General features: G+C 38.1%; 1 protein-coding gene across 3 annotated transcripts in view; it reads left to right on the top strand.

Annotated features, from left to right (window-relative positions):
- Positions 1–21565, top strand: part of LOC307155522 (NACHT domain- and WD repeat-containing protein 1) — a 29908-nt gene that overhangs the window by 4175 nt on the left and 4168 nt on the right. The window contains exons 6-27 of one of the 3 annotated variants that reach the window (XM_079866218.1): positions 79–382; positions 795–994; positions 1490–1884; positions 2858–3012; positions 3157–3365; positions 3843–3982; positions 4061–4171; positions 4246–4410; positions 5124–5247; positions 5387–5590; positions 6595–7286; positions 8268–8407; positions 9017–9145; positions 10567–10910; positions 13053–13186; positions 15873–16001; positions 16092–16339; positions 17387–17552; positions 17870–18071; positions 19155–19285; positions 19397–19524; positions 19666–19820. In XM_079866218.1, coding sequence (XP_079722344.1) covers positions 79–382; positions 795–994; positions 1490–1884; positions 2858–3012; positions 3157–3365; positions 3843–3982; positions 4061–4171; positions 4246–4410; positions 5124–5247; positions 5387–5590; positions 6595–7286; positions 8268–8407; positions 9017–9145; positions 10567–10910; positions 13053–13186; positions 15873–16001; positions 16092–16339; positions 17387–17552; positions 17870–18071; positions 19155–19285; positions 19397–19524; positions 19666–19820 — 4605 coding nt within the window. Of the gene's footprint in view, positions 1–78; positions 383–794; positions 995–1489; positions 1885–2857; positions 3013–3156; positions 3366–3842; positions 3983–4060; positions 4172–4245; positions 4411–5123; positions 5248–5386; positions 5591–6594; positions 7467–8267; positions 8408–9016; positions 9146–10566; positions 10911–13052; positions 13187–15872; positions 16002–16091; positions 16340–17386; positions 17553–17869; positions 18072–19154; positions 19286–19396; positions 19525–19665; positions 19821–21565 lie in introns of all 3 variants that reach the window. The other 2 variants (XM_079866217.1, XM_079866216.1) reach the window with 2 other exon arrangements.

The raw sequence follows: 21565 nt of genomic DNA, 5'->3' as shown, positions 1-21565 counted from the left end.
TGGATGTGATATTATATAGACATTGATTCATTACAGAACCAGGTTTCATCAAACAGTCCTCCTCATGTCCTCCTGCAGAGTCTTGTGCCTCTAAAGGAGAAAGAGAAGGAAGAAAAAGAGGATGAGGAGGAAGAAGAAAAGAAAGCGGGAGCAGTAATCGTTCAAAACGCATCTTCATGTACGGACGAGGCCCCGGATGGCCAGGGGTCGCTGTCTGAGGGACCGTTTAGAGCTGCCGATGTTCACGACAAACAAAGACTTGATGAAAGAGATCCAAAACTGCAACACCACTCTTCTCCAAACACTTTAAACGATGACAGTATTTTATCTTTGCAAATTAAACAGAGGAGATTCATGATCTATCTGTGTGGTGGATATAAAGGTATAAAATTAATGGTCACCAAGGCTTTCAAAAATACAGTAAAAACAGTAATATTGTGATTGTGAAATATTATTACAACTTTTTATTTTAATACATTTTCTAATGTAATTTATTCCTGTGATCAAAGCTGAATTTTCAGCATCATTACTCCAGTCTTCAGTGTCACATGATCCTTCAGAAATCATTCTGATATGCTGATTTGGTGCTTAAAAAACATTCTTATTATTATCAATGTTGAAAATTTGATGAATAGAAAGTTCAAAGGAACAGCATTTATTTTTTAAATAAAAATCTATATGAATTACATTATAAATGTCTTTACTGTAACTTTTGACCAATTTGATGCATTCTAGTTGAATAAATTGAATTATAATTTAAATTATACTGCACATAAACTATGTTGTGTGTGCAGATACCGTCCCAGAGCGCAGTGCACTGATGGAGAGTGTGTATCCTTGGCTGTATCTACACTGTAAGCAGAGAGGATATGATTTCAGGATGATAGACCTGCGTGCAGGACTCGGAGATCATGTTTCGGACCGTCATGATTTGGCAGAGATGCACATGGAGACACTTAGGCGTTGTCAGGAGACTGAGGGGCCAAACTTTTTTGTAAGATTAATTGTTTTTTTACATTCCAAGAGAGTATTTGTTATCAGTATTTATTAAAATCTCTTAAAACTCATCTTTGATCACCAAAATGGCATATTTAAAAGTTTTTTCCTTGAAAAAAAAATTCTTCATGCCTTAAAATACCTTGAATATAACTCTACAGCCTTGCCTCATTTAGTATACGCGGTTCTATGAATATGCAAATTAGCCCCACCTCCACTTACTCACACCAGCTCAGAGATCCACTCGTTGACGATCACACGTTGACATGATTGGTTACAAGGTAGTTTGTGACGTCAGAAACACCAGCGATTTCTAGATTGTCTTTGGTTCACTGCAGTTTTAAAGAGAAAATACTCAGCAATGGTGTTGACTTATGAATTTGCACATGATTTGTCTTAAAGCATATTAAAAACACCACATAGGCATATAAACAACATTAAAAGCTTGATTTTCACCACAGGGGGACTTTTAAGTCTTTCCCTTGTTTTGTAGGTGTTCACTGGACAGAAGCACGAGATACGGTCACTGCCGAATACCATTCCCCAAGCAGATTTTGAAGCGATTTTAAAACTGGTAGAGAGAAGCAAGAAGAAGTTGTCCAGGAGACAGTCAGACGTGGTTGTTGACTCACAATCCAGCATTGGCACTGGTGACAGTAGGAGTTTTGTTCTTGATAAGGAACCCATTTTGTCGGAGGAAAAGGACTCTTCCCAAAGTTCTGCCGTCATGAGTGAGAACTCCATCTCCAGCTGTTCCATGTCGGATGGAGACGAGACGCAGCTGGCCAGGAGCTGGATGGACTACGACCAGGATTCGACTCTCTTGCAGACATGGTATAAGCTGGATAAAAACACAATTCCTGCTGTGTACCGCTTGCTCCCTGTCAGGTTAGTGTGTTTTTCAGTGACGTGATCCTGCATATCACATAAGAAGTACCTTTTTTTACTCTAACTATTGTATATTAGCCTACTTGTAAAAGTGAAAACATATCTTTTCATAATTTTCAGTTTCATTTATTGAACCTAAACAGCTGAAGTCACTGAGGATTATTACTAATATCTATGAATCAGGAATTACTTGCTGAACAAGCTGAAAACAATGGAGTAATTGCTATTATCGTTACTGAGCTGTTATGAGATATATACAACTCTCTTTGTTTGGTTCCCATGGCAGAGAATAGTGATGATAATAGACACAATACAACTTGTATTGATGCAGTTGTCATGTTTAAAGAGGACATATTATGCCCTTTTACAAAGACTTGATTTTGTTTTTGGGGTCTACTTGAATAGGTCTTCATATTTATATCTTCAAAAAGCACATTATTTTTCACACGTTCCTGGAAGAAAAATCAAGACTACAATGGAGGCATTTCAGGGAGTTCAGAAACAGTGACACTGATATAGAGGAGAACTCCCTTTGGAGTGCTTTGTAACTTTGCAGACCTTTTTCATGCTCAAACAGCAACCTTACACACTAAAGAAAGTTGAAAATGAAAAACAGCACAATAGGTCCTCTTTAACTTCCACTCCCTCTTGCAGCAGCATCTCTTCACTGATGATGTGCTTACTGGCGTGAGGGCCGGACAACCTGTCACTCACATGAGATCGACCAATAGCAAACCACAACCATACAATCAATTCCCAATGGTCAAAATCAAGTCCCGCCCTGTATTTTTCCTTGTTCGAGAAGCCATTTACTCGAATATACGCCACAATAGGGAAGAAAAGACTAACTTCCGTTTAATGCCGACTGTAACTGTGCCCATTTGGCCTGTGTTCCTCTCTGATTTCTGCATAGAGCTAACTTTTTTCAGATGCCTTTGTTTTTCATCAAGCTTTTTCCCTTTTTTTGTAATAGCACACATCACCCTGACTTCCTCAGCCGGGATGGGCATCGCAGGAAGCTGGGAAGGAAGGCATGGCGCTCTTCCTGCGTGAAACTGTGGATCGTGCTGTGGCGGTCTGGACCCGAGGCCATTGGAGAAGAAGCCGTCTGCCGTCTGCTTAGAACAGGTGTTTTACACACATAATGAAGTTGCATAGAAGTTTAGTTGTCAATCACAGATGCAAATGAAGCCTGCACTCGTCTTACTTGAATCAGTCTTGAGAATTGATGTAAAGAAGTCTTATTGAAATCAAATGTTGCGTATGTTTCAGCGTTGGACTGGGAAGTGGAACAGGGTCTTGGAGGGAAACAGCCACCAGAGGAGTACAGTCACTGTTATAAGAGGATCATCACTGACCTTCTGTACAATCTGAAAAATGAATACGCAACACAGTTTATAGACCTACACAAAGGAAGACCTGAAATCAACCAAACCTTACATCAAGCTCAGCAGCGCTTTATACGCAACATCCACCTCAAGGTCTGTCTCTAATCTATCTATCACACTCAAATTTTCAAATATTGTTCAAGTGTTTGTTTTTTAAAAATGAATACTTTTACTCAACTAGTATGCAGTAAATTGATCAAAAGTGACAGTAAATACTACAAAAGACTAAGCAGCACAACTGTTTTCAACACTGAAAATAATAGTAAATGTTTCTTGAGCATCAAATCAGCATATTAGAAGGATTTCTGAAGGATCATGTGACTGCAATTTATAATTATAAGTTTTAACTGTATTTTTGATCAAATAAATGCAGCTTTGATGAGTATCAGAGACTTATTTTAAAAACATCTACATCTATCTATCTATCTATCTATCTATCTATCTATCTATCTATCTATCTATCTATCTGTCTGTCTGTCTGTCTGTCTGTCTGTCTGTCTGTCTGTAAATCTTAATGTATAAAACATTGTTGTACAAATGTAAGCATCTTGCATTTGCATTATTTTCAAGCTGCGACACACTAATATCCATGAGACAAACGTCAGCTGGGGAAGGAAAGGTCTGAGTGCCAAACACAACAGATCTCATCAGTTCTATGTGGAACGGCTCTGCTCACACTTCCAGCGCACGGTCACTGCATCCCTCAACAGGTAAGACGTCCCTCTGTTCCTGTCGTCTCACTTTACTTTATCACTGTCTGTCAAGTTGTTCTCAAAGTGTTGCTTCAGACTTATGCAGGTCCGTCAGGTCAAAGGCTCCTTCGACATGCAGAGGAAAGATGTTTCCAGACTCAGAGTTGAAGAAGAGATTCGGCGCCATGTCAGATTTGGGAAAACACTGTAAGTCACAGATTTTAACATGATTCAATTTAGTTTGAATTCCAACATGAATATTCTTTCTTTCTCCTTGTTAGAGCACAGGGCTATGTGTTCAGGCAGGACTTTCTGATGGAAGTGAAGCATGTGCTTCAAGCATCATCGTCCTCCCAGAATGCTGTGCTGTTACTGGGGGAACTGGGGTCTGGAAAGAGCACGACACTCGCCAGACTGGCACAGCTCATACCCACTTGGATACCGGGGTAGGCAAACAAAGGGACTCTGATTTTAAACATTTTAAAATAGTTTTAAAAAATACACTACCGCTCAAAAGTTTAAAGTGTTTGAAAAAAGTATCTTATGATCACCATGGCTGCATTTATTTAATCAAAAATACAGTAAAGAGTAATATTTTGAAATATTATTACAATTCAAAATAACTGTTTTCTATTTCAGTATATTTAAAAATGTAATAAATTTTTTTGATGGCAAATCTGAATTTTCAGCATCATTACTCCAGTCTTCAGTCACATGATCCTTCCGAAATCATTTTGATATGCTGATTTGATGCTCAGTAAACCATTTCTTATTATGATGATATAGTTCACCCAAAAAGGTAAATTCTGTCATTATTTACTCTCACTCATATCATATCAAACCCGTAAGACTTTCGTTCATGTGAATAAAAACCTAAATTCAATCTGTTCATCATATAAAGCAATCAAGTCTCTTCATAAAATTTGGACTAAACCGCTCAATTCATATGGATTAGTTTTACGATCTCTTTATGAACTTTTTGAAGTGTCAAAGTGGTAGTTGCGTAGCTGTCAATGGAGGGACAGAAACCTCTCAGATTTCATCAAAAATAGAACGACATGAGGGTGAGTAATTAATGACAGAATTTTAATTCACTTGTGAAAGTGAATCAACCCTTTAAAGGACAAAACTGTTTGATCTGGATTATTGTGTTAACTAGGGATGCCACAGTGCTGATCTGCTTTGTGGATCTGACATCTGAGAGCAGAAACGTGCGTCTGCTCCTCCAGACCCTGTGTCTGCAGTTAGCCAACATCTATAGCCTCAAAACAGAGATATCTGAGGTACAGAAAATCTTCAAAGATAAATCAAATATTCATAAGGTCTTTTACACCGTAATGGATACATGATATTATGAGATTGCTTATCTATCTCACAGATAGTGTTGCACTATGAAATACAGTCTACGTTTTTTCCTGCCAGTCACTGTCAGAACTGTCCAGTCAGCTGCGCTCATTGTTGGGCCTGGTGACAGAAGATCGGCCCTTGACCCTGGTGTTGGATGGTCTGGATAATCTGAGTGAGGAACATGAGACTGACCTTTCATGGCTTAGTAATATTCTTCTGCCACATGTCTTCACTGTCCTGTCTGCCGGCACACAGTCTAAATGTGCTCAGATTCTACAGGTGAGCAGATGGGTCATAGAGGACTTACACTACCATTCAAAAGTTTGGGGTCGGTTTGATGTTTTAATTACACGGCTCTGTGGAATACTTGATTCTGATTGGTCAATCGCGCCATCCAGTGGTTATTCCCAGATAACAACCGCTGAAAACAGATAACATCCGGGTTACTGAAGTCAGCAGCGCTATACGCTTGCTAGGAAAGTTTTTTCTTCGTGGAAGTTTTGCATTTGGTGAGCTAAATAACTGTACACAAAATATTGATTATATATATTATAATCAATATTTTGTGTACAGTTATTTAATTATACCATCCAGTATTGTGGACTAAACACAGCTGCTGCCATTTTGTGACTATTGTTTTGTACACTGTTGGATTATAAGATACAAACAGGTACAATTTTAAAACAGTTTAATCTGAAATCAATATCTCTTATCTCCATAATTATTTATGGGGTGAAATGCTGTGTAAGAAGTGGTATGACTGTACCTTATCCCTTAAATGTCCGTCTAGGTTGAACTTGCCGCTTGCTAGCAACTGCTTTCTCCGCGGAAGCTTTGCATTTAAAGACCTAATAAAATATTTCAACTCAGATCAATATTCTAATTATTTACTTATGTGACAAGTAGCCGTGTAATAAGCGGGATAATGTACACCCAGCAGGTTGTTATATCAGAATAAACCCCTTCAGGCTGATGCAAGACCCCTCCACTTCGCGTCGGGGTCCTCATCACCCTGTCAGGGGTTTATTCTGAGATAACAACCTGCTGGGTGTACATTATCTCTTACTTAAAGACCCCGTGTGGTGAAAATCGAATTTTTTATGTTGTTTAAATGTCTATGATAATATAAAAATAAATATTTTTATTTTATTCAGACAGGTCATTAAAGCAAGGGGAATATCTACTCTAGACATTCACAGATCCTTAGTGAATAGGATAATCAAAGCGATGATTGTTTTTTGAGGGTGTTCAGTTTGAATTTCTTTTCTCTTTGTCTCTTTCAGTCCCAGGTTAAGATCGCTGTCCTGTCCCTTCCTGCTCTTCACCGTGATGAGATCGCATCAGGACTGGCTTCCAGACTAGCTTCAGATTTTCGCCAACTAACTGAAAGCCAGTGGAGCCTTTTATTCCAGTCCTGTCTATCCTGTCCATCCCCTCTCTACCTCAATTTAGCCTATGTTGAGACCAGGCAATGGAATTCATTCACACCAAAAGAGAGTCTCAATATCCCTACGGATCCAAATCAACTTTTCGTCAGCATCCTTGTTAGTTTGGAGCGAGAGCATGGGCCGTGTTTGGTGCGACGTATAGCTTTGCTCGTATCACTGTCCCGTTCTGGCGTGACCGAGGAGGAACTTTTAGTGCTTTTGGGACGCGATGATAATGTCAGACGTGAGATGGCTGTTTTGCATCATCAGACACTTCCCGTTTCCGAATACTCCCCAGTGCCTTATGCGTTTGTGGCACGACTGCTGCACAGTCTGAAGGATTACATCAGCGAAGTGGAAAGTGACGGCACATGGGTGTTGTGCTGGACTCATGCAGAGTTCGGCTACGTCGTCTTGCAGCGATACGCACCAACAGAAGACTCAATCAAAGCTGTCCATGCAGACTTTGCAGATTACTTTAATGGAAACGTCCCAAATAGCCAAGTTTTTCAGCCGCTGGCTTGGATCAGGAAGGAGAAGGGAAGGAGGTGCTATGAATTTAATTTGCGCAAACTCCACTGTTTGCCGTATCATTACATCCACTCGGGGCAAATAATTCCCTTACTCACGCAATGTCTGTTTAACTATGAGTTCCTGATGCATAAACTGTGGGGTCTGTCCGTCTGTCATGTCGAGGAGGACCTTAAAGCTGCCGTCATACCGGATAAGTACGACGATATGATCACCAAACAAGTGTGTTTTGCAGGAATAGCTGTTTGATATTATTGGGATAGAACAGTCATTTGGTGCGTTCAAGTCATGTCGGAAATATCGTGTTTGAACGCACATGAAAGGCACCACAAAGTGGTAAATACCAGTAGGAAGCTGGGGATTTTGAGCCCCAATGTTGATGAGTTGGGGGCGTGTCAGTGAGAAACATGACAGAATAGCACAATACTTAAAGGTATTTAGCAATGAAATGGTCAGGCTTTTTTATTTACAACACAATAAGCTAATGGCATGCACAAAATATGATAGCGTTGTAATATAACAATATAATATGTGATGAAAAAGTTTACAGTGGCTTCGTAAATTAATTAATAACATAAAAAAGCAAAACACGCCTGATGCATATTCTTTGTTCTTCATTTTCTAGAAGAAGAGTTAAAAAACCTGTATTTTTGTGTAGTTAATTAAGGGAAGGTAGGCTACACCCCCATCTTACTCCGACAAAAATGTCTTGAACGCACCTCACGTTGAAAACATTTACTTCCCAACGTAAACTTAAATGCACCATAAAACCTTGACATAAAGTGCAACTCACATATTATATATATATATATATATACATATATTCTGCCCTCTCTATATTGGATATAGAAATCTTTTGCTCAGAAGTTTTAAAAATAAATAAATATTTAAATAATTAAATACATTTTAAAAATAGTTTTTGGATATTATGGGGATATTATTAACAAATGTCTGATTGTATATTTTGAGGTTTAAAAAAAAATGTGTGTGTGTTACAGAGAGCTTCTGGACGTGAAGTTGTTGGAGCAGGTTTTGTGTCTTTCTCGTTCTGTGCTCTTGAATGATCCTTGCCAGCTGGCATCTCAACTCTTGGGACGTTTGGAGCGGATCATTTCCCAAGATAAACCTGTTACTTCAGGTACACACACAAACATACATACATACATATATATATATATATACACAGGGTTCCCACAGGTCCTTGAAATCCTTCGAAAAAATTCAAGGCCGTGGAAAGTTTTAGAAAATAAACATAGATACAGGTCCTTGAAAGTGCTTGAATATATTTTGTGCAAGAAGTTTTCTGGGAAAAATTCCATATTATTTCCTCCGGTCCGCTAATGTGTTATTTCACCAACACTTTGTAGTCTACTATGGATACTAGCTTGCTTGATTTAAGTATGTTACGTGCATTTACACGTTACGTTAAGTGTTTCCCGTGTGAGGTACTTTGTGTTGTACGTTGCCATGACGTTCAAATGTGCACGAAACTACTACGATGATAGCCCACCTCAACGTTTCACAGACACACCGCTGAAACTATGTAACCTTACTCTCTCTTGAAATGTGTCCCCACATTAAGTCCTTGAATTTGAGGGTATTGGACCTGGAAAGTCCTTGAAAAGTCCTTGAATTTGAAGTTTACCAAGGTGTGGGAACCCTGTATACTTTATATACAAGAAAACCTAAAACACCTGCATGTTTTAATGTCAAGGCAAAACTCATATCTCAATGTATGTTGTTCCAGGTGACCCAAGACGATACTCTTTTCTGCATGATCTGTTAGCACAATGCAAGAGCTCTTCTCTGCCTGTTCTTGTGCCCTCGTACACCTGCCTGCTTCCTCCAGGGGGACTCGTACACACACTCCTTTCAGGTACCCATATTCAATTTCTTCACAACTTCTGAAGGGCTCAGTTTCCCAACATCAACATTCAGGCAGTGATTTTGGTTTACTCTATGTCCTGGCGTGGGTTTCCTTGGGTATTTCCTAGGGGCTTTCGGAACGGTGTTTTTTTGTTGTTGTTGTTGTTGTTGAGTAAATTTAGGTCTGTGGTTAACATTACTTGTAGAGACCTAAATTACACAGTTATTCCAACTCTGTGAATTTTTAGTTCACCGTATGCTTTTAAAATGCAAGTTCATAAGTTACCAAATACAGACTAGTTGTCCAGTGAATTACAGGTCAGTTGACAAGCACACAAACATTCTGGTACTGTACACAAAAATTAGCATAGAATAAACTAGCATAGACTAAAACTAATAAAAATCATTTTGAGTTACTGAAATAAAGTAACATAAATATTAGATAAAAAAATAGGTATCCTTGCCAACTTACTGACACAAGTTGAAGTACTAAAATTACTGATACTAAAACTGAAATAAAAAGAAATTAAAGCTAAATAGAAATATAAAAATAACAAAATTATTAAAACAATTTAGATGAAAAGTAAAAAATGTCAAATAAAAGCCAATTCAGCATATTAATAAATACTATAATAGTATACACATAATAAACACTGCTCTACACATGGCATCATCTTTTAATAACAACAAAAAGAGTGTTATGAGGGGTGAAACCCTCTACAAATCTCATCTCAGATAACTCTAGAGATTTACTTTTGTATTATGAGCTAGAATATTTTTTATTTTCCTTAATTTACTTCTTGCAATTCTTAAATACATTGATTGCCAATATGGATTTTATTCACTACTGCATGTACTACTCACTTTCTGCATGCAGAAGAAGGAAGTGAGTTTATGCGGTTTGACGAATGATGTGTCACGTGGAATTAAGCACACAGCTGTTGTAGTTCTTGTGTAGCAAGTTCAATCAAGTTTGAGGTTTGACTGTGTGGAAAATAACTGTTGCAGAATGTGTTAGCCACACCTTGGTAGATCATGTTTATAAGCGAGTACAAACCCAGAAGCTGCAGTTGCTTTGCAAGCCAACTAGGCTTTATATCTCTAATAATAAAGTCTATCTTCTGGCATCAAAACCCTTAGGACTTTGAGAGTGATTTTTCACAGAGGCGACAAGAAGCCACGATGTTACGACCACAGATGTCATTTTTAATTCAAAAATCTACAGCTGTCACTCTGAAAACCCATTGGAAACTCCAGAGGGGAACCAAACCCAAGGCGAATTAGTCTGCCTACTGGTTTGGCCTACAAATGAAGTGAACAGCTGTATAACCTGCACTGGTTTATGACTAAAACATAAAATCTAAAATAAGATTTTTTATCACATAATGACTGAATGAACTTTTACTTACACCCTGACCCATATTGAACTAGGTCACATGAGTGTTGTGACAGCCCTGGCTCATGGTCGGCATCACATGGTTTCCTGCTCCTCTGATGGACTGCTGAATCTGTGGCGTCTAGATGAGCAAACGAGGCCCGTTCGGTCCCTACCGAGGGCTCATGGACCTGCAGTCGACTGGGCTGCCGACTCGCTCACCCTCTGTCTAGACGACAGTGTGCTTGTGCTACAGATGGGCCACTGCCTGCAGGTGAGAGAGGTGGATTCTGGGAAGGTGCTGTACATGGAGAAGGAGTCTTTGGATGTTCCTGTGGTCACATCTGCCTGTGATGGGCGGTTGCTGGTGGTTTTTTATGATGGAAGTCACATGGTTAAGGTGAGACTTTGGACAGGCCGTTCTTTCTACATGTTGTGGAAAAATAACCTGTTAAATTTACGGTAAAAAAAACAGGTATGGTTGCTAGAAATTCATCCACTAATTTGTTACATTTATATAGCTTTTCTAGGTAGCGATTTACATATGAAAGGGGGAATCTCCTCAAACACCACAATGTTTCATATATAACAGAATGGCATATTTGTATCTGTATATTTATTTAATCTACCAATATCAGCTTTTAAGGCAAAAACTAGACTTTCTTTAAATCTCCCTCTTGCTCTCTCTCTCTCTCCTCCCTCATCATGAGTGGACACGCCCCCTACTGCTGATTGGTCCGATCCACGTTCAACAGCGTTTCTCTGAAATAGCTTACTGCACCTTTAAAATGTACTGATAACAACATGATGAATAACATAATGGGCCCTATTTTAACGATCTGAAATGCAAGTATCAAGTGCGAAACGCAAGTAACTTTGTGGGCGGGTCTTGGGCGCTGTTGCTATTATACCGGCGGGATAAATGACTGCTGCTTCTGTGTAGATGAGAGAATCAAAGTGTATGCGCCACTGACTTTAAACTAGTTTTTTTCGGTCAGTGGCGGAATAGTTTTCTAAACCTGCAAAATAGCATGAGGGAACGTTTGCACCGGAACACGCCTCCTCTTTGCGCTGAACCGCCCCGGGGAGCGCAAGTGTATTTCCTAGTTTACCGACGTGCTTCTGTGGAGGGAAAAGTCCGCCTTGCGCGGGTCCAAAATAGGAATGGTACATGCGTCGCTGTACAAAGTCAATTGCGTTGGGTGCAAAATAGAGCCCAATGAATCAAATTTCTTTGTAAAGTGATCAGTACATAAAACATAGCCAATACTCTCATATATATATTACTCATATCAACACTATAGACGGTGCACAGGGTCATACACACAAAGACAAAACACCTTCAGTGTAACACACGACACTAACATGATGCAATAAACATTCATTAAAAAGCTAGCCTGGCTAACATCAGACCTCGTCTCATTGAGACGTGGTCTGGGAACCACATGTTCATTTTCTAGTATTTGAGGTGTGGTTTACGAATGCCCAGAGACGTTTATTTGGCGCTACAAATGTCTATCAAATGCGCCTGTACGTAGCTCATAGCCAATCATTTCAATTATACCAGATGACGTATGTAGAGCATAGACAGTAGATGTAGAGCGACAGAAATTCGACGAGGAAGAAGACGATGGTTGAAGAAGACTAAACTACTTAGGCTGCATCGAAAGGTAACTTCGCGCCTGCCATGTTGGATCCATAGATATAAACAAACTGCTTCGGTGTGTCGCATAGACGTCGTCATCGTCTTGCTGCTCCCTCCCCGTTCTGTGATTGGTTCCCTTTTTGAGGGGAAAATCTGGTCCATGGTGTCCAGGCTGCCTAGCAGCGTGAATAAAATCACGCTGCGCTCAAGGCAGCATGGGGAAACCCAGGCTAGTTTTCAGCTTTCTCTTTCTGCAAATTGTATTGGGGAAACCCAGGCTATTAAAAAGCAGAAATTGTAACAAATTATGTGAAGAAGCAAAATGATTTATATAAAATATAAACGTGATGTCACGCAGGGAAGTCTGGTAATGTCCTACTGTTTTTCACTGTAAATCACACAGTTATTCATAGATAAAAACAAAACAAAATATTTTTACCGTATTTTACATATAATGTAATGTTGTTACCGTATATATCAAGTCAGCTTTATAGCGCTTTATACAATACCATGGATTATAGGGATAAAAAGAAAAAATAGTTATCAATCATGCAAACAGATTTCGATTCAGCTGTAAAGCAGCTCTAAAAAGACGATAGTGTCATTTTTCAGCTGAAGTCAGTTCGGTGTTGATTCAGTTCAGATCAATACCTGTGTAAAGTTCATAATGAAATGTGTTCAATTATGATATAAGCAGCTCTACAGAAGACAATAGTGTTGATTCGATTCAGTTCAATAACAGTGTCGATGTTGCAAAAAATGCTGATTGTGTAACAAAGTTGAATCAGCTATAAAGCATTTAGTAAGGTAACATTTAACAATCATTGATATTTAGAAAGCAAATGACCAGTTATTGTTTCGGATCTAACTTCCTCTCATTCTCTCTCTTTTACATAGGTGTTTGATCTTGTGGCATCCTGTTCGCTGCTGTGTTGTGTGAACCTCGACCTTGAGTTTGAGCCAATCCACAAAGACCAGTCCATCTTAGTCTCTCGTCACTCTGTTAAAGACTTTGTTCTCTTCGCCTACAGGTTATTAGTATATTACTGCACATATAAATGCATGTTCTTAAATAACAAAATGCACTCTTACATAATAATACACTACATATCCAATTTCCAGCCATGTGTGAAAACAATGCGGCTGTTCCAGGACTGATTTATATTGTCTGATCACACAATGTATTATTTAAGAGTCTGCTCGAGTGTATGTGTGGTTGCGTTACTGGTCAATGGTTTCATGTAACTAGCTATAAAAAAAAAATGTGTTAAGGCTTTCCCAGAAGCTGTTTATCTTTCTTGTATTTCATTACACAATTAAGAAGCATGGATTATCAAGGAGAGATGATTGAAATGAGTAATGAACCTTTGCTTTTAATGTTATTAAGCTGGGAGCAACGCTGTTGTACACGCACGCAACTGCATTGACTAGTAATATGAATGACGGTATGATTCTGTATACTGTTTGATATTATTGGGATAGAACAGTCAAATGGTGCATTCAAGTCATGTCGGAAAGATCGTATTTACGTGTTAAACGCACATGAACGGCACCGGGAAGCTAGGGATATGAACAGACTGAGTTTGTTATTAAAATAACAGTAGTTGTCAGAGCTATGGACACATGCGACATTCATACGAGGAACAAAAGGTCAGAATATGGCCCTTGTTGTGTCCCAATCTCTTATCTCTCCCTAATGATTCCATTTTTCCTCTCTACTGTCTCTGACAAAGTGTCTAAAAAGCTCCCAATATAGCAGTAGCTACTGTATAAATGGGTCATGTCATGAAGAATCAAATACTTTGTGATAAAAGAGTTCATTGTACTGTGAAAAAATTCCATTAAAACCCAAAACTTCCTCCCCAGTTCAAAACTGCCTTTTATTGAAACTAAGCTGCAAAATGGCTTTTTCATACTTCAGCAGCTTTCCGACCACAGATTGATGAGTTCATTTAAACACACTGCCCACATTTACACGTCAATGACTACTGTTGTGTATTCAGAATTTGACCCACAGGAAAAATGCTAATATTACTAAACACCAGAAGAAGACATGGTGAGATAAAGATGTGGGAAAGCGTGCCAAACTTTGTGCTGGTTTCAACTGTATGTGCCTGTCCTCCTAAGGATCTCAACGTTAAGCTGTGGTCACACTAGACTTTCTAGACACAAAATTTCTATGGACACTTCATCTATCTTAATATGACGTCACACTCTGTGGCGTCTTTTTTTAAAGGTGCAGTATGTAAGATTGACAGCTAGTGGTTGAAATGGGTACTGCAGTCCAAATTTTAAATATTGGAGAGAGTTGTTTCGAGCGCAATTGACAATGGAAGGCGACGAGTCTTACTGCTCTAATATGCCTCTGGACATAGAGATTTTTAGATGGATGCTGAGGCTTTTTAGGTCGGGTAGAATGCGAACTCTGACCCAGTTTGTTTGCTGACTTCCTTGGCTGCAATAGGCTGCGTTTTCTGCCAACTGGCAACCCGGGCTGTGGAAATACTATTAGACAAACTGGCAGTGATCACACAGACCAAAACAAAAACAGACATTGCGACACAGAGTGCATATTTCAAAGTAGAATAACTGGCTGGAGAAGTGTTTTTCAGAGAAACAAGGATGTGAACTAAATATCTGCAAACATATTATGGTATTTTTATGCTTTAGTACAATAAAAAATGTACATACAGCACCTTTAAAAACACAAATTTAGCATAGATAATAATAAATCCAAAGTGTACTCCTCTGTAATGCAAAAAGTTTGCATTCTTTTAATTCAGCTTAGAGGTCATGCCTTGACTTGTCGATCTTTTATTGGTCACGTCTTCACGTGATATGAATTCGCAGGCCAGTTAAATATATAGACCAAAGCACTAAACTTGGTTAAGGTATGTATCTGACAAAATTATTTGGCTTAAACTACAGCTACAGGTTTTATTTTACTATGCAAAAAAAGAGTATAGAAAAACAAAATAAAAAGCATACTTTGAATACAAAATAATCAGTTATTGCATGAGCTTGCGTTTCCGGTCTCCTGCTTTCGCATGCGTTTATATGCAAGTCACTGGATAGAAACATGTAGTTACTTTAAGAAGGAGTGGCTGAAGTTTATTTTTAACCGTCCCTTATCATTTCAATTTGATCTTAACAGTTTCTGTGGAACATTTCAGTGCAGATTATTTTGTGAATGTGCTGTAATGTAATGCAGGTTTTGATTAAGAAGCTGTTATTAAAAGATGGGACAGTTTAAATCTTTTTTGGGCTCAACCACAAACATTATAAATGTCTTTACTGTCACTTTTGAACAATTTAATGAATCCTTGCTAAAAAAAATTGCACAAAAAAAATCTAATAAAAAAAAAAAATTCGCTCTGACCCAAAACTTATATATATATATATATATATATATATATATATTAAGGTATTAAGGGTCAGTTGATGGCCATTACAAAAACTAAATTATGACTGGCGCAAAACCTTTTAACACGCACACACACATATGAACATTACAGGAAATAATTGCTTTTCAGAGCTGTTTGATGTGTAAAGAATAAATACACCTACAGGGGGGAAGTGAAAGCAACACCTTGGTTTGTTTCAGTGCTGTGAAATTCTGTGGTAACTCAAGTGTTGCTAGACTGATAAGATCCGCCACACTGAGCCTCACTTTCATGCTATTTATTGTCTCTTTCTTGCTTCAATTCTCTTTTGTAGGGATGGAGGAGAGGCGGCAATATTCAATGCTAAAGGTGGAGTTGTGTCTTCCACATTGAAAGCTCAGCACCCTGCAGCATCTATACAAGCTGTAGAGATCAGCTCTCAGTATTTACTGCTCTTTTGCAGGTAATTTTAAAGGAATAATTCACCCAATTACCATGGTGCATCCATGAATCTTTAATATCCATTATATCTGTCTCTTCGTTTTTTTTACAGATACCCTTATAGAAGACACAGTGAAATCATTCATATTGAACTCTTCAGCACAGCATCCTTCCAGTACCTGCGCTCGATTTTGGGTTGCAGTCAGGACTACATTTCCCAGGTCACCATTGCAGGGGGCGGGTCCCACATTGTGGCCTTTTGTCCCGCCCCTCGCAGCTCCACCACAGAGATTATTATCTGGAACCTTGAGACTGAAGACCATAAACACATTACACGGTTTCCTGGCCTGCTGGCTCATGGTTAGTCAATAAACCTGTTGAGTATCATTGCTAGCATTATGACTTTTTATCAAAACAAACACATGGTTTGATTTCAGTCTCAGTACTTTACTGCTATATATATAATCATAGTATTTTTGGTGATAATTAATACATTAAAATATATATTTAATATATTTAAATAACTGTCTACAGACAATAGCTTTTTATTCATCATTCAGAATGGGACCAAGGAAAATGTTATTCATTGGCATAAAAAAAATCACAATGCAATACATTTAAATTATTCTAATATAGGCTTAATTTTATTTATACAAAATATATTTTCTTGCTTTTTGTCTTTGGTTTTTATGGTGAAATACAGCAGTGGCCAAATGTGATGTCTGGCGTAGGGAAATCTTCATTCTTTATTCAAATATTTTACAAATTTTGTTAAAGATTTTCTAAGCACATTGCATAAATGTGCTTGGAGTCAATTGTTTTATTTGTGATAACGCAATGAAACATGCCAAATTGTGCGGACATAATTTTAGGCCGGGCTGTCATGCAGAGAAATTATGAACACATGCAAAAACAATAAAGAACCAGTATTCAATGTAGGCCTTTTCCTGTGAGCTTTTTGTTTTTCTATGCACTTTTTTTGCATAGTAAAATAAAACCTGTAGCTGTAGTTTAAGCCAAATAATTTAGTCAGGGACATACCTTAACCAAGTTTAGAGTTCTGTTCTATATATTTTAACAAATATTATCATATTTTGATGGTTTAATCGAACATGCAGGGTCATTAAAAACAAATATCCCCTCTGAACATCACTTTAGGCCACTATACTATATGACTCTGGCTTCATAAATATATTTACTTTAATAGCTCACATGCACTTAAGGCAAATCATACCTCTAAAGTAAACAGCATTATGCTTTATCAGCTTCTTTACTGCTTTGAGACACATGGCACAGGAACAGTTTTAGTCATGTCTATTGTTTGTGTTATGTTTTTAGTTTTTATTCAGCTGTAAGCAGTGACATTTATCTGTCTGTATCTGTCACTTTTTCCTCTCCATGTTGTAGGTGTGTGTTCTGACCTGCGGTACTGTGTGGGGTTTTGTGCCGGGGAGCAATTCTTACGCACATGGAACCTGGGATCCAAGATAAATGACCAAACGCTCACATACAACGTGCACAAAGCTCACAGTGACGGCACAGCGGAGATTGTAACCATGCAGAGATATCCTAGGTACAAAGTCCACTGAACAGCTCGCGTGCATATGGCCACAGTTCATAACTGTAAAAAACAATGAGCCGGCAGGAGACATCTTTCAGGATCAGCCATTTTTCTGTGCATCATGTAACTATGATAGCCTCAGTTGTTCTACAATACACAAATCTTAAATTTAGCCCTAAATATATTTGAGTGATACCCAAATGTCATGAATCTAATAAAATAGAGCTGTCCTTATATGTGTACTGTTTTTTGGTGTAAAGTTTTACATGTAAAATTTGGTGTAAAAATGGTAAAAATGTAAAATGGTGTAAAATTTCCCTCTGATTCAGGTATGTGGTTTGTCAAAGCACTCGACCCGGTACTGTGAGATTATGGAACGTGGCGCGGACTCGATTCAAGGGTCGTCCTGTGCAAGTGGAGCACGGTCTGTTCTCAAGTTCAGACATCGCTCTGGTGCGAGACCTGAAACTCTATATACTGTCTGACCGCGGCACCACCAACTTCACAGATGCACCTACATCTGTCTACCAGGTATATCTGTGCACTACACAGGATGAAGATATGAAAGGTCTGAAAATCGAAGCTGATTGTATAGTTGTTTATAGACTGATCATCCGCCATGCTCACATTCAAGTCCATCTTCAGCAATAGCTATGTTTATTTTTATGCGTATTTTAGGATATTGCATAAAAAACGCTGGATGAAACGGCAAAATCTGCATAAATTCTAAAAATGCACATGAAAAACGCATGCGCTCAATTGAGGCGGATAATCTTTTGATCCGATAAGAAAAAACTCACATGCCTCAACAGTGGATGTGACTGGATAACTGGCCTAACCAGTGGATCAGCTTCATTGCACGGCATAGCAAATGTTGGTTTGATCATTCTGAAATCCCTGAGCCAAAGTCTGTCATTAACATGATTTGGTTTAATTCCCTCCCAGAAGCTTCTTACATGACTTCATTCACAAACACTAGCATCCGAACACAAGATGAACATGACAGCGTTTATTGAGTTTCATCCGTGCGCTCTGAGACGTCATTTATGATGCAGCAACTTTCATTTTTATTACAGAAATTTTAGTGGCAATTTCCAAGGAAGTGACGATTTTGTCCTCTTGAACACATGGGATGGAAACGCTGCTTTATTCGCAAATGTTTATTCGATATTTCAATTTTGCGCACAAGTTAAATTCGCAACTTTGGATGGAAACACAGCTAATGTCTCTAATTAAAATATTGTTTAAGTCAAAGACAGTGTTGTGGTGTGTTTTAGTTTTAGTAATTTTAGCATTTCAGCTTAAACAAAAATGAGAAATATTGCCTAACAAACTAACTGAAATAAGTTTTTCATCTAATATTTATGCTTTCATTTATTTTAGCTTTATTTCAATTAACCAAAACAATTTTAGTTAACAAATACTAACACTGGAGGTAGATTTAAGTTATGATAAATCTTACGTTTAAAGTAAAAAGAAGTAATTGAGTTAGTGTAGAAATATTCAAATTTAGTTGTAGGCTACTTGAGTATTCTCCAAAGTAATACTTTACTATTACAATTACTCAACCCTTGCAAACAGTTTCCTATTGCACTTTTTCTGTATATGTTGCAGACATTGCTTGTGTATGACCTTCTCAAAAAGAGCTACATTAAGAAACAGACTGGACTGTTCATCTTTCCCTGTCCTCGGCAAGACTATCGGCTCTTGGAGGGTGAAATTCTGTTGGGCCTTTCAGAAACACGGTAAGAACACCAACTATTTATCACTTCCTCATTCAGCAGAAACAGAAAATTACTGTATTGCTTAGTCTAGCTTGAGCAATAATCACAAGTTGACATGAATATGTTATGTAGGGATCATCTGATATTGTGGGATCTGGACTCTGGCTATATTAAAGGACGTATCAAGACGTCCTACAAAGAAACCCTGCTCTCCAGCATGGACAGGGATTCGCAGATTATGTCCTCAAAAGAGAAGACAGGTATTAAAACAGTACATGAACCTTGTGATGCTTGTTTACCAGTGCATTTATACACATCTCAGTCCCACGTAGATTTTCACAACATATTCAACATATTCAACATAAAAGAAACAATCCTTAAATTTTGACCTTGTTGCACAGGTCTAGTGATGCCATGGGACAGGCGCACTGAAACCCAGACAGCAAAAAGGAGGAGACGGGAGCGTGAGGTGAAAAGAGAAAAAGATGAACAGCAGCGCCTCGAAAGAGAGAAGTTCAACTCTATAGACCAGTATCTTCTCAGTGGAGATGAGCGGGTAGAGAGACAACCAAGCCACCAATACTGTCAATTCACCAATACACTAAACTGATTTATGAAATACATTTACATTTGGTAGACGCTTTTATTCAAAGCAACTCTATCTATCTATCTATCTATCTATATGTCTGTCTGTCTGTCTGTCTGTCTGTCTATCTATCTATCTATATGTCTGTCTGTCTATCTATCTATCTATCTATCTGTCTGTCTGTCTGTCTATCTATCTGTGTGTCTGTCTATCTATCTATCCATCTGTTTATCTATCTTTATATCTGTCTGTCTATCTATCTGTCTGTCTGTCTATCTATATATCTATCTGTGTGTCTGTCTATCTATCTATCCATCTGTTTATCTATCTTTATATCTGTCTGTCTGTCTGTCTGTCTATCTATCTATCTATCTATCTGTCTGTCTGTCTGTCTGTCTGTCTGTCTATCTATCTGTGTGTCTGTCTATCTATCTATCCATCTGTTTATCTATCTTTATATCTGTCTGTCTGTCTGTCTGTCTATATGTCTATCTATCTATCTATCCATCTATCTATCCATCTATGTTTATCTGTCTGTCTGTCTATCTATCTATCTATCCAATAATATTGGATAATGTACATTAATAAACATTCAAATAAATGTGTTTGTACCCAAGTTAGCCAGTCCATTTTTCCTAATGTTATTAGGCAGAAAAGAAACAAAACAGAGAGAAAGAGAGAAAAAAAGTGTACAATACAGAAAAGAGCCTATACAGCTTAAAGGATTAGTTCACTTTTAAAAAAACTTTTGCTGATAATTTACTCACCCCCATGTCATCCAAGATGTCCATGTCTTTCTTTCTTCAGTCGAAAAGAAATGAAGGTTTTTGATGAAAACATTCCAAGATTTTCCCCCATATAATGGACTCCAATGGGACCCAAACGGTTCAAGGTCCAAATGACAGTTTCAGTGCAGCTTCAAAGGGCTTTAAACGATACCAGACGATGAATAAGTGTCTTATCTAGCGAAACGATCGGTCATTTAAAAAATAAATAAAAAAGTTAAAGTTTTATAAGCACAAATGCTCGCCTTGCTCTGTTCTGTGATGCGTGTTCGTGACGTCACGTAATACGCAATTACGTTGAAAAGGTCACGTTTGACGTGTTTACAAATGTGCGGAAGGAGGACCATATACACATATTCAAATGTATTTGTGTCAGTTTATCTTTTAAAATGCCCATTTCGTGTGCGTATCCTGGGTGCTTTAATATTAAAAAGCCTAAAAGAAAATTTTCTTTGGAACAGAAATTTTTCAAGCGTGACCTTTTGAACGTAATTGCGTATTATGTGACGTCACAAACGCGCATTGAAATGACCGATCGTTTCGCTAGATAAGACCCTTATTCATCGTCTGGTATCGTTTAAAGCCATTTGAAGCTGCACTGAAACTGTCATTTGGACCTTGAACCGTTTGGGTCCCATTGAAGTCCATAATATGGGGAAAAATCCTGGAATGTTTTCATCAAAAACCTTAATTTCTTTTCGACTGAAGAAAGAAAGACATGGACATCTTGGATGACATGGGGGTGAGTAAATTATCAGCAAAAGTTTTTTTAAAAGTGAACTAATCCTTTAAGTAAAAACAATAGCACATACTGTACATAAAACACTAAGATAATAAAAAGATATTAATATAGTCGTTATGGATGTACAAAGCAACATCAATATCAACTTTGTTCATTGGTTTTCCATCTCTGAATCTCTCTTCTTCTCT

This window comes from Squalius cephalus (assembly GCF_949319135.1).
Source record: "Squalius cephalus genome assembly, chromosome: 3".
NCBI classification, from domain to species: domain Eukaryota; kingdom Metazoa; phylum Chordata; class Actinopteri; order Cypriniformes; family Leuciscidae; genus Squalius; species Squalius cephalus.
The sequence above is the reverse complement of the archived record's forward strand: the minus strand, read 5'-3'. Positions and strand labels throughout refer to the sequence as shown.